Source organism: Gobio gobio, assembly GCF_949357685.1.
Source record: "Gobio gobio genome assembly, chromosome: 17".
NCBI lineage: Eukaryota > Metazoa > Chordata > Actinopteri > Cypriniformes > Gobionidae > Gobio > Gobio gobio.
This window is the reverse complement of record NC_137110.1, coordinates 27,429,056-27,441,740: the sequence shown is the minus strand read 5'-3', so window position 1 is coordinate 27,441,740 and position 12,685 is coordinate 27,429,056. Positions and strand designations below refer to the sequence as shown.

The 12,685-nt window shown below is 40.3% G+C and overlaps 1 protein-coding gene across 1 annotated transcript; it reads left to right on the top strand.

Annotated features, from left to right (window-relative positions):
• Positions 1-1,386: 1,386 nt before the first annotated feature.
• On the top strand, positions 1,387-5,233 carry LOC307141424 (uncharacterized protein). Its single transcript, XM_079841617.1, has 6 exons — positions 1,387-3,444; positions 3,536-3,661; positions 3,897-3,962; positions 4,339-4,444; positions 4,535-4,605; positions 4,696-5,233. Exons 1-4 carry the CDS (start codon positions 3,271-3,273, stop codon positions 4,411-4,413), a joined length of 441 nt encoding a protein of 146 aa, XP_079697743.1. The 5' UTR covers positions 1,387-3,270; the 3' UTR covers positions 4,414-4,444; positions 4,535-4,605; positions 4,696-5,233.
• The last annotated feature ends 7,452 nt before the right edge of the window (positions 5,234-12,685 follow it).

Sequence of the window (12,685 nt, the reverse complement as noted above, 5' to 3'; positions counted from 1 at the left end):
CAAATATGATGAACCTTTTATGAGGGACCCTTTCCTAAAACCCATCTATATATTTTATTGTATGAAAAAAACATTTACACTGTTAGATAAATAGTGTGACATTATAAATACAACATATCGTTTCTAAACTTAAAGGGGTGAGCAAGATAAAGGGGACTATAGTGAGAAAAACTCACTAGAAAGATATAAAACAAACATATACGATTAGTATGTATACAGCAAGAAAGGAGAGAAACATTTAGAAATTAAATGCTTAGAATGTTCGGTAGACTTCAGCCATTTTTGCTTTGTCTTTTTATTCTCTGAAATCTTCTAGGGACCCCTTCGAATCTTCTGGAGGACCCCTGGGGGTCCCCGGACCCCAGTTTGAAAACCCCTGATGAACCAATTTAAAATACACATTCATATTTCCAGCGCTGAAGTACCCCTTTAATAATTATAAAAGCATTTATTGGTTGGGGTTAGGGGTAGGTGTAGGGAGAGCTTTTATTGTCCCATTATGGTGGCATCCATTTAATAACTTTAATAAATATAATCATTTACACTGTTATTATTGCATCCTCTTAAGAACATACTACAAGTCTTTAATGTAGTAGTATTTACTCTAGATCTTTGTTTTAGGGGAGAGTGGGGCACAACCTAACGCTTTTTGACTTTCTCAGTTTGTGTAAATCCACTTGGGGTTCAGAGTATTTATTGTTTCCCACATTAATTGCACACATGTCTAGTACAATTATGTGGTTTTGTTTCATTAATACAGTGTATACTTTTTTCTTGATTTACCCCGAAAGAATGGAAGTGAAATGTGACAACATGCCCCGTAGGTGGGGTACATTGTAACATGTGGTGGGGCACAATGTAACATGACCAAATAACAGCTTAAAATGTTACCTGATATAATCAAAAAAATATACAAGACAAACTAAAATAGTTTGTCAACAAAATACAATTATTAACTTTTTAAAATAAAATGTAATTTTTTAATCATTAAAAATATAAGCATTTTGACTACAAACACATCACTAAATACAGCTAAACCGCATAGTTCAAAACATAATAATAATTAATAATTTCTGAAAATTAATTAATTAAAAACATTATTCACCCTTTTCTCATGGTTTTTCAAAAGAATTCATAGAAGTATAGAATATAATGACATATTTCTAATAGGGGCTCATTGTAACGCAGTGTTAACACACACCCCATCTGCACAACTGGGATTTAAATCCCGGCTCGTGTCTTCTGCTGTTAGATCAGCATTAAAGAACATCTCAACTGTTAAATAACAGATATAAGATTAAAATAATATTGGATTTGTCTTATTTTAAATAAACACAAAAAACAGAGATGAAAACTAAGCTTAAGTAAGAAATGTACTTTTGATATGGTTAAATACATGTTCAGTAATTTTGGCGCTATTTTTTTCTCTAAATAATGTTGATATGGCAATTAGTAAAAGTTTCGTCATTCTGGCATGTGTGGAAAGGGTTAAAACCCTTTTGTGGGTTGTGAAATGGTTGTGGCCCGTGCTCCCCCTATACCATCACTGTGTTCTAGGGTTCTTCATTGACACATCTTCCAGTTCAATAGCTTTTGAAAGGAGGCTCACGCCGCTTTAAAACAAGTTGTAAAATATTTATTTGACCCTAAAGAACATACTACAAGTCTTTAATGTAGTAGTATTTACTCTAGATGTTTGATTTACCATCACTGTGTTCTATAGGGTTCTTCATTGACAACTCTTCCAGTTCAATAGCTTTTGAAAGGAGGCTCACACTGCTTTAAAACAAGTTGTAAAATATTTGTTTCACCCCAAAGAACATACTTCAAGTTTTTAATGTAGTAGTATTTACTCTAGATGTTGAATTTTTACTATAAGTGTATTTCATGGGGTTCTTCATTGCAAAATATTTATCCGACCCTAAAGGAAATACTATAGAGCTCCGGAGGTTGACGTCACGCAGCCTGAACTCTGCCATGCGGCTGTAGCACTGGTATCTATAAAATAATTTAAAACCAGACTGTTTAAACCTCACTATTTCAACATGATGGACAGCTGATGTGATGCCAGAACAGGCGGGGGAAAGCAAATGGGAAATCACAATAAGTTGTTGAAATGCTGTGAATTTCAGTTTATTCTTTACTACTTTTGCCTCACATAACTAATGATAAAAATAAGTTCCCATTAAATACGATACTTAATCGTGAATAACAGAAGTGCTTTTATATATAAATAACATCAAGAAAGGCTATTTGAAACAAAATTAAGGATCAATAAATAAATACTGAAACAAAAAATAATAAATGACATTTATTGATTATGACATGCATGATTATGTTTTTTATTTGACATGCACAAGACGGACATATGGAACAAATGCACACAGCGCCGGGTTTGTGTTAACCGCATATAACGTTAATCTATTCACATGTTTTGTCTCTTAAAATGTAAGCGCATGTAGTCCTATATGTCAGCATTATCATATACGTGTAAAGAATTGAAGTCTGTCATGTAAAACAAGAGCGTATTGATGCAGTTCAGTCTGCCTGCTGCTATTCTATCAGTTAATGTTACTCCTGATCGGAGGTTTCTGTAAATATTAATTTTTTACGTAGATTTTAGCTTCAACTAAGTTTAGTGGTGCAACGCAAAAATATTTAGGAGTGCATAAGTTGTAACTTAGTGCCCGTTTACGTCAAAACTAGGCTAGTTGTAACTTGCGCACAGCTGGTTCAACATCCGTTCCTTTATCCATACACATGAAAAGCACCCCGGGGGCATTAAAGGGATCTGTTATGTTTAATATATTAAGTTTTGCTATGTACAAGTCTGTGTCTTTTGAATTAAAGTGCACAGTGAACTCCGTTGCCTTGAAACTCATGCTGGCGCCGGCTGTTCTTGCCTGCCAAAATGGCGTCGTAAACAGAATGGGTCACGTGACCTCACGAGCTCTATACCTTGGCATTTTTCCCTTTTTGGAGTGGCTTGCTGTTGGGAGACCTGACTAGGTATGAATCTCATAAACAAGACTTGGTGGCAACAAAGAAACTACCAAAAACAAGAGATACCAACTGCCACACAGAAAAGTGGTTTGGAATTGTCAAACATTCCACTAACGAATCAAAAGTCAAACCAGGAACCTTCATAAGAAAAATGCATCCATCTCTGCAAGCAAGATATACGAAGAATATCATTCAGCATAACCTTCCTCAAAAGCTAGTGCTCCAACCTACGCCACATATGAACCTTGATCAGTTTAAGAAACTTGGATGAAGAAGAAGAGAGAACGTTTCCCATCCACCAAATCCAAATTATTTTTTTGTTTCACAACAAAAACCAGCTCCCCCCAAAAAAGGATCCACAAGAATGTGACACAGAGCAAGGAAAGTTTGAGTTTTGATGCATGTCAGCTTCCTGGAAAGGTACTCCATGTAGAGGAAGAGGTAATAAAGTCAGTTGTACAAAACTGAAAACTATTAATTGCATATATTAATGTACGCTATTATTTACTGCATGAACTTCATATCATTACAGGTCAACATGCTATGGATGAAGCCACCTACTGAGCTGGTTGTAGCCATTGTGAACTCTCCTAGCCAGAATCAGGAGTACCTCAAGGAATTCAAAATGCTGAGGCCACATGAATGGTTATTTGATGAGGTACATATATCAAAACACAAATCTAAAGGCATAATTGTACAATTATATTTGTATTTCACAGTATGATAAGTAATGAATCTTAATATGAAGGGTGCAAATCTCTACCAGCTAAGCCACAGGTGTCATTTTAAATGGCACAAGAGAGCAGATGGCATGGCAAGGATTGCGAAAAGTGAAAAGTAAATTTTGATATGTACAGTACACAGACATGATTGTTTGCATTTCTGATAAACAGGTCTTTGAGCAATATGATGGACTCATCACTTTTGTAAATATCAGCACAATACACTGGAGATTTGTGGTAAGTAAAAATACTGCAAATACAAATGTTAAGTTAGTACATATATGTGCCTATATAGAGATGTTTGATCTTTTCAGTGACCTTTAATTGAGAATTTATTTATTTTCTTTTTCTCCAATTTAGTTTCTACATGCTCACACTGACACCATTTTCAAGCTTGCCCCTCAAATGAAATGCTATGATAGTTTGTGTATGGGTATGATAGTTTGATTAAAAAAGTTAATTAGCATGTTTAGCTCCAAAGCATGGTAATGGTATTAGCATAGTTGGTGTTGTTGGTTTTGTGATACTGGTAAATTAAGGGGGAAAGTGGTTTACATAAACACTGTCCTTGCCTTTTCCCATATGAGACTAATTTTCACTGATGTCCTTCTAGGTGGAAGAGTTCCCAAAAATTTCTGACAGCATAAATATAACACCCAGCAAGGAGATGATGTGCCACTACAGATAAAATGTAGCCAAAGAAAGTTTGCTGGCATCAGGTATAAAGTACAAAGTATAAAGAACAGTTTATGTCTACGTTGGAGACAAAGAGACTAATTATAATCCTATCTACATTTATATGATTACAGTGTCATAAGAGGAGTACTGCTCTGTGTGTGGACAAAAAGAAAGAGCCCAAACAAAGGAGCAATGCATCTGGGTATTGACTATGCCTGTTGAATATTTCTTTTAAGTGAAAATGTGTTTTCACAACTACATTTAATAATACCAAGGCATATTTTTCTTCCAGAATCAATGGGAATTATGCTTGAGGTGGTTTCATGTTCAGTGCCTCAACATTAATCTGCCACCAGAAGAAAACCATGGATGTGATTTGTGTTTGTAAGCTGTACAGTTAGAGGAGATTATGCTAAAAGTGGGTTTAAATTGTAAGAAATATGTATGGATATGTTATCCACAACATCTTAAAAATTGTTGTGGTGTTTGTTGTCTTCTGCTGGTCTTTTATGTAAATGCAATAAAAATAAAATAAAATAAAAAACTTGCATTTGTGAGGGAGAAATAATTGTGACATTTGATCAATCCACAATCCACTTCTTAGGATTAAAATAAAACAATTTCATGATTATTATAATTTTTTTTTAACATGACTTTTATTGACTTTTACCCCCAGGATATATCACCAGTTATAGGGTAAACAAGGTGTAATAGCAACAGTGCACTTTGAAAAGTTTTGGAGTTGTTTGTTCCACCATATAAGATTTTTTTGACCTGTTCATACAGCTGCATTTCACAGTCAACTAAACGCAATAAATTTGTCAATTCCCATGGTGTAGTGTGTTCTTTGGAGGGTGTTTAATAACATTCAAGTGGTTTGGGGTTTATTTGCTAACCACTAAAAAAGTTATTGAAACGAAGGTGCAGTTAGGATCATGTAAGACCTTCAGCACCACATATGTGGACAGCATGTCACATCATGTCAAATTTGCCAAGTTTGTTTATGGTTCAATGCTTAGTAGTAGTATATTCAGTAAGGTTAGAGAAAGACATTACAGACAGTTTTAAACAACCTGTTCCCCCATGTAAAATTATTGCGCTCTACATGTTGCAGTGATTTTTACCCAATTCATCTATGACGTAGTGATTTCTAGATCTTAACAATATAAGAACACTCCTGGGTGTCCAATAATTCAGAATTAATGTAAATTAGAGGGAGTTGGTCAGCTGATTTATCTGAAGGATTTTCCAGTCTGGACAACTAGTAGAGTCTTCCATCATCAACACAATGAAGACAAAGTGTAATAAAATTAATTACAGCTATTAACAATAGATATGCAAGAGTAAATACTTCAACGATTGATAATGTTAGTAGTGGATATGCACTTCTAAAGGACAGTAAAATAATAACCAAAAATAAAAGTACTAAATGAAACAATAAAACCAACAAATAATTTGAACACAGAATGGATAAATGCAGTGCTGTTGAACAGAATGGAGCAATGGAAGAGAATTGAATGCTTCTACCTAATGTTTCGGGCAAATGGTGATAAATAAATGTTTATTTACCATTAAACAAATAATAAACCTATTAATTGTAATAAGCCTAAGGTAACTGTTATCTAAGCAGGTTAGAAAAACATATGCTGTATGTATAAACTAATACCAAGGTCTGTAGAAAGAGGTTTGATAAGTTTATATTTGCGTTCCGCACAGTCAGGTTGTAAGTCTGGCAGTACATTAACATTTACATTTATGCATTTGGCAGATGCTTTTATCCAAAGCGACTTACAGGGACCTTAATACAGGGACAATACCCCTGGAGCAACATGGAGTAAAGTGCCTTGCTCAAGGACACACTGGTGGTAACCGCTGGGATCGAACCAGCAACCTTCTGCGTATCAGTTCAGTGGTTTAACCCACTGGACCACCATTGCAGTAGAGACATCTTCCACTGGTCATGCAGGTAGCGTGCAGTGCAAAGAGTGCAGAGTTGCGATCCAGTAGATAACAACATTGTGTCTGACCAGATCCGGCCCACAGCTGGCACATGTGGAATGCTGATCTAGCCCACATGCTGCGTGGAATGACCGGTCCTTGGGTGGACCGGTCCTGTTTGCCAGATCTAGGCCACAAGGTGGCCATAGCAATGCCACATGTCAGCTAAGAGCAATTAGATAAACCAGAACTGGACCTTAACTGAGCCACAAAATCGGTGTATATTAAATATATCAAATCAGCCTTAATGAGCCTGTTAACAAGCAGAATCACTGAAAGAAAGAAGATAACAGAAAAGGACACAAGCACTACAACTGACTTCAGCCACAGCCTTAGATTAAAACAACTGAAGATTAAAGATGTTATTGAGAATTAACAGGGGTTTAACTGTAATGTGTTTCATTTGAAGTCACCATAACGGTGACTCGTATTATGTGTTTGTGTCTTTTGGCTTCTGTGAATGTGCGTTTGCAAAATGAGATGGTGGTCCAGTGGGTTAAACCATGGAACTGATACGCAGAAGGTTGCTGGTTCGATCCCAGCGGTCACCACCAGTGTGTCCTTGAGCAAGGCACTTTACTCCATGTTGCTCCAGGGGGATTGTCCCTGTAATAAGGGCACTGTAAGTCGCTTTGGATAAAAGTGTCTGCCAAATGCATAAATGTAAATGTAAAATAAATTTGAGGTAGCAAAGGAAGGAAAATGACATCCGGTGATGATGATAATGGTTAGGAGTGGATTGGGCCACCCAAGGGCCGTCATTCCACACAGCATGTGGGCCAGATCAGCATTCCACATGTGTCAGATGTGTAGAGGGAGCAACCAAAAAAAAGTGGACCAGGCAGCTGGGTCAGTCAAATCTTCACAGGGTCCATTGCAAGCTGGCTGTGTCACTGAGGAGAATTTTCTTCGTCAGGTCAGAAGCACAGGACGTGGTAGTGTCTCCTTCCCCATTGAGTTGGAAACGCAGAACAAGGGTTGTCTACCCGGGGGACATATTTATCCCTTTCTGATGAGGAGGAGATTGAAATCTGGCGCCTTTCCGATCCTGGAGTGTGATTGGCCACTGGTATCTAAAGTAGCCACGATGTTGCCCACCCTAGTGTGGAACTCATTTGCATAGCATAAAGTGGCGTGTTAAAACAATGTCTTTAATGTTTTACCCATGCATTATTTCTTTACCAAACCTCTTTTAAAATATAAAAGGCATCGTATGGAACAGATAGAGACCAAACATGATAAGAAACGGTTACCATGCATTCATTTATCTGTTAATGGATTTGTCCTGTGAACTGTTGTGTTAACAGTCAATAACCATTAACATAAACTGTGCTTTGTAAGAAGATGAAGTAGATGTGTTGCAGTCTATATTTTATATTTTATGGCTCTTGCCTTAACTTTAGGAATTGGTTTGGTGGGTAAAGTAAACTTTTAGACCGATGAGAAGTCCTCTCCTTGGGTGGTGGGGGCAGATGTAAGAGGTGCCCTGCCCTGTAAGAGGTGTCTGGTAGTAGTCTGGTAGTGTAATACTAGTAGTATTACAATGTCAAGTGAACTCTTTACAGTTGACCATGTTTTATAGGGTGTGCTTTGTAACTTAAAAAAATATGTAATAATCATTACAGACACATTGAAGGTATATGGTGAAAATACTACTACATTAAATTACTACTACATTATTACTACATTAATTAAGTTATTTTAGGTCACATAAATATTTTGAAAATACTTCTACATTAAAGACTTGTAGTATGTTCTTTAAGGTCAAATAAATATTTTACAACTTGTTTTAAAGCGTCGTGAGCCTCCTTTCAAAAGCTATTGAACTAGAAGTGTTGTCAATGAAGAACCCTATAGAACACAGTGATGGTATAAATCAAAGATCTAGAGTAAATACTACTACATTAAAGACTTGTAGTGTGTTATTTAGGGTCAAATAAATATTTTACAACTTGTTTTAAAGCGGCGTGAGCCTCCTTTCAAAAGTTATTGAACTGGAAGTGTTGTCAATGAAGAACCCTATAGAACACAGTGATGGTATAAATCAGAGATCTACAGTAAATACTAAGACTTGTAGTATGTTCTTTAGGGTCAAATAAATATTTTACAACTTGTTTTAAAGCGGTGTGACCCTCCTTTCAAAAACAATTGAAGTGCAATGTGTGTGAATGAAGCACCTAACAGAAGACAGTGATGGTATAAGTTGTACTGTACATTTAGTTAGTTGCATATTCACAGATTCAAATTTTCCGGATCAATTAACGGCCCCCCTGATCTGAACCCGAGCGGTGTTCTGTTATTGGATTTCTGTGCTAGCCACGGTTTGTCCATAACGAACACCATGTTCAAGCATAAGGGTGTCCATCAGTGCACGTGGCACCAGGACACCCTAGGCCGGCGGTCGATGATCGACTTTGTGGTCGTGTCATCAGACCTTCGGCCATATGTCTTGGACACTCGGGTGAAGAGAGGGGCGGAGCTGTCAACTGATCACCACCTGGTGGTGAGTTGGATCCGATGGCGGGGGAGGAAGCTGGACAGACCCGGCAGACCCAAACGTACTGTGAGGGTCTGTTGGGAACGTTTGGCCGAGCCCCCTGTCAGAGAGATCTTCAACTCCCACCTCCGGCAGAACTTCGACCGGATCCCGAGGGAGTCTGGAGATATTGAGTCCGAGTGGACCATGTTCTCCACCTCCATTGTCAAAGCGGCCGCTCGGAGCTGTGGCCGTAAGGTCTCTGGTGCCTGTCGAGGCGGCAATCCCCGAACCCGGTGGTGGACACCGGAAGTAAGGGATGCCGTCAAGCTGAAGAAGGAGTCCTATTATGCCTGGATGGCTTGTGGGACTCCGGAGGCAGCTGACCGGTACCAGCAGGCCAAGCGGACTGCAGCCCGGGTAGTCGTGGAGGCAAAAATCGGGCCTGGGAGGAGTTTGGTGAGGCCATGGAGAAAGACTATTGGTCGGCCTCGAAGAGATTCTGGCAAACCGTTCGACGCCTCAGGAGGGGGAAACAGTGCCCTACCAACACTGTTTACAGTGGAGATGGGCACCTGTTGACCTCAACTGGGGATATCGTCGGGCGGTGGAAGGAATACTTTGAGGATCTCCTCAATCCCACCGACATGTCTTCTGTTGAGGAAGCAGTGGCTGGGGACTCAGAGGTGGACTCGTCCATCACCGGGCTGAAGTCATCGAGGTGGTTAAAAAGCTCCTCGGTGGCAAGGCACCGGGGTTGGATGAGATCCGCCCTGAGTACCTCAAGTCTCTGGATGTTGTGGGGCTGTCTTGGCTGACACGCCTCTGCAGCATCGCGTGGCGGTTGGGGACAGTACCTCTGGACTGGCAGACCGGGGTGGTGGTCCCTCTTTTCAAGAAGGGGGACCGGAGAGTGTGTTCCAACTATAGGGGGATCACACTTCTCAGCCTCCCCGGGAAAGTCTATGCCAGGGTACTGGAGAGGAGAATTCGGCCGATGGTGGAACCTCGGATTCAGGAGGAACAGTGTGGTTTTCGTCCCGGCGTGGAACACTGGACCAACTCTACACCCTTTCCAGGGTGCCCAACCAGTCCACATGTGTTTTGTGGATTTGGAGAAGGCATTCGACTGTGTTCCACGTGGCATTCTGTGGAGGGTGCTCTGGGAGTATGGGGTCGGCGGCCCCCTGCTTAGGGCTGTTCGGTCCCTGTACGACCAGAGCAGGAGCTTGGTCCGCATTACCGGCAGTAAGTCAGACTTGTTCCCGGTGCATGTTGGACTCCGGCAGGGCTGCCCTTTGTCACCGGTTCTGTTCATAATTTTTATGGACAGAATTTCTAGGTGCAGCCAGGGGCCGGAGAGTGTCCGGTTTGGGGACCACACGATTTCGTCACTGCTTTTTGCGGATGATGTTGTCGTGTTGGCTTCCTCGAGCCAGGACCTTCAGCGTGCACTGGGACGGTTTGCGGCCGAGTGTGAAGCGGCTGGGATGAGAATCAGCACCTCCAAGTCCGAGGCCATGGTTCTCAGTCGAAAAAGGGTGGCTTGCCCGCTTCAGGTGGGTGGAGAGTTCCTGCCTCAAGTGGAGGAGTTCAGGTATCTTGGGGTCTTGTTCACGAGTGAGGGAAGGATGGAACGGGAGATTGACAGACGGATCGGTGCAGCTTCTGCAGTAATGCGGTCGATGTACCGGTCTGTCGTGGTAAAGAAGGAGCTGAGCTGCAAGGCAAAGCTCTCGATTTACCGGTCAATCTACGTTCCTACTCTCACCTATGGTCATGAGCTGTGGGTCATGACCGAAAGGACAAGATCCCGGATACAGGCGGCCGAAATGAGCTTTCTCCGTAGGGTGGCTGGGCGCTCCCTTAGAGATAGGGTGAGGAGCTCAGTCACTCGGGAGGAACTCGGAGTAGAGCCGCTGCTCCTCCACATCGAGAGGAGCCAGCTGAGGTGGCTCGGGCATCTATTTCGGATGCCTCCTGGACGCCTTCCCAGGGAGGTGTTCTGGGCACGTCCCACCGGGAGGAGGCCCCGGGGAAGACCAAGGACACGCTGGAGGGACTATGTCTCCCGGCTGGCCTGGGAACGCCTCGGGGTTCCCCCGGAAGAGCTGGAGGAAGTGGCTAGAGAGAGGGAAGTCTGGGTGTCTCTGCTTAGACTGTTGCCCCCGCGACCCGGCCCCGGATAAGCGGAAGATGATGGATGGATGGATGGATGGAATTAACTTGTGAGCTAAACGCTGTTACTACACAAACAACACCTCTTTTCAACCGTAGTAACGTAGACAAGCAGCTAGAACTTTATTTTCCTCAAAATAAGCTTTCCACCGCAGTGGAAAAAAATACACTGATGTCTATGCGCAGACGGCTGAGAAACGGATTCGAAGGGACTGTCTGCAAAGTGCAAAACCCCAAAAGCTTTACTACAAAAAGAGCTTATAACACATTTACAAATGTGTTTTTGCACATTTTTATGAACAAAATTCAATAACTTCACTGTACTCCACTGTACCGTCACCAAACTCAGTTGGCATGTCCCCGCTGACCAGATTGTTCTAGTACAGCACTTGATTTTGAAAAAGAATATGAATTAATATTTTTTATGATTTTTCCAAATGAACAATATTCAAAATATTCACTGTACTCTACTGTACCGTCACCAAACTCAGTTGGCCTGTCCCCGCTGACCAGATTGTTATAGTACAGCACTTGTTTTTGAAAAAGAATAGGACTGAATATTTTTTATGATTTTTCCAAATGAACAATATTCAAAATATTCACTGTACTCTACTGTACCGTCACCAGACTCAGTTGGCATGTCCGCGCTGACAAGATTGTTATAGTACAGCACTTGTTTTTGAAAAAGAATATGAATTCATATTTTTTATGATTTTTCATAATGAAGAATATGCAATAAATTCACTGTACTTCACTGTACCATCACCAAACTCAGTTGGCACGTCGCCGCTGGCCAAGATGGTTATAGTACAGCAGTTGTTTGTGGAAAAGAATATGAATTCATATTTTTTATGATTTTTCACAATGAAGAATATGCAATAAATTCACTGTACTTCACTGTACCGTCACCAAACTCAGTTGGCACGTCGCCGCTGGCCAGATGGTTATAGCACAGCAGTTGTTTTTTAAAAAGAATATGAATTCATATTTTTTATGATTTTTCATAATGAAGAATATGCAATAAATTCACTGTACTTCACTGTACCGTCACCAAACTCAGTTGGCACGTCGCCGCTGGCCAGATGGTTATAGCACAGCAGTTGTTTTTGAAAAAGAATATGAATTCATATTTTTTATGATTTTTCATAATGAAGAATATGCAATAAATTCACTGTACTTCACTGTACCATCACCAAACTCAGTTGGCACGTCGCCGCTGGCCAAGATGGTTATAGTACAGCAGTTGTTTATGGAAAAGAATATGAATTCATATTTTTTATGATTATTCATGAAGAATATTCAATAAATTCACTGTACTTCACTGTACCGTCACCAAACTCAGTTCGCATGTCGCCGCTGGCCAGATGGTTATAGTACAGCAGTTGTTTTTGAAAAAGAATATGAATTCATATTTTTTATGATTATTCATAATGAAGAATATGCAATAAATTCACTGTACTTTACTGTACCGTCACCAAACTCAGTAGGCACGTCGCCGCTGGCCAGATGGTTATAGTACAGCAGTTGTTTTTGGAAAAGAATATGAATTCATATTTTTTATGATTTTTCACAATGAAGAATATTCAATAAGTTTAGGGTACTTCACTGTACCGTCACCAAACTCAGTTGA

Coding starts and splice junctions, on each gene's coding strand:
- LOC307141424 (XM_079841617.1), top strand. CDS start 3,271: ATGAAGAAGAAGAGAGAACGTTTCCCATCCACCAAATCCAAATTATTT. Junction 3,445..3,535: donor TACTCCATGTAGAGGAAGAG/GTAATAAAGTCA, acceptor ATATCATTACAG/GTCAACATGCTATGGATGAA. Junction 3,963..4,338: donor CAATACACTGGAGATTTGTG/GTAAGTAAAAAT, acceptor ATGTCCTTCTAG/GTGGAAGAGTTCCCAAAAAT.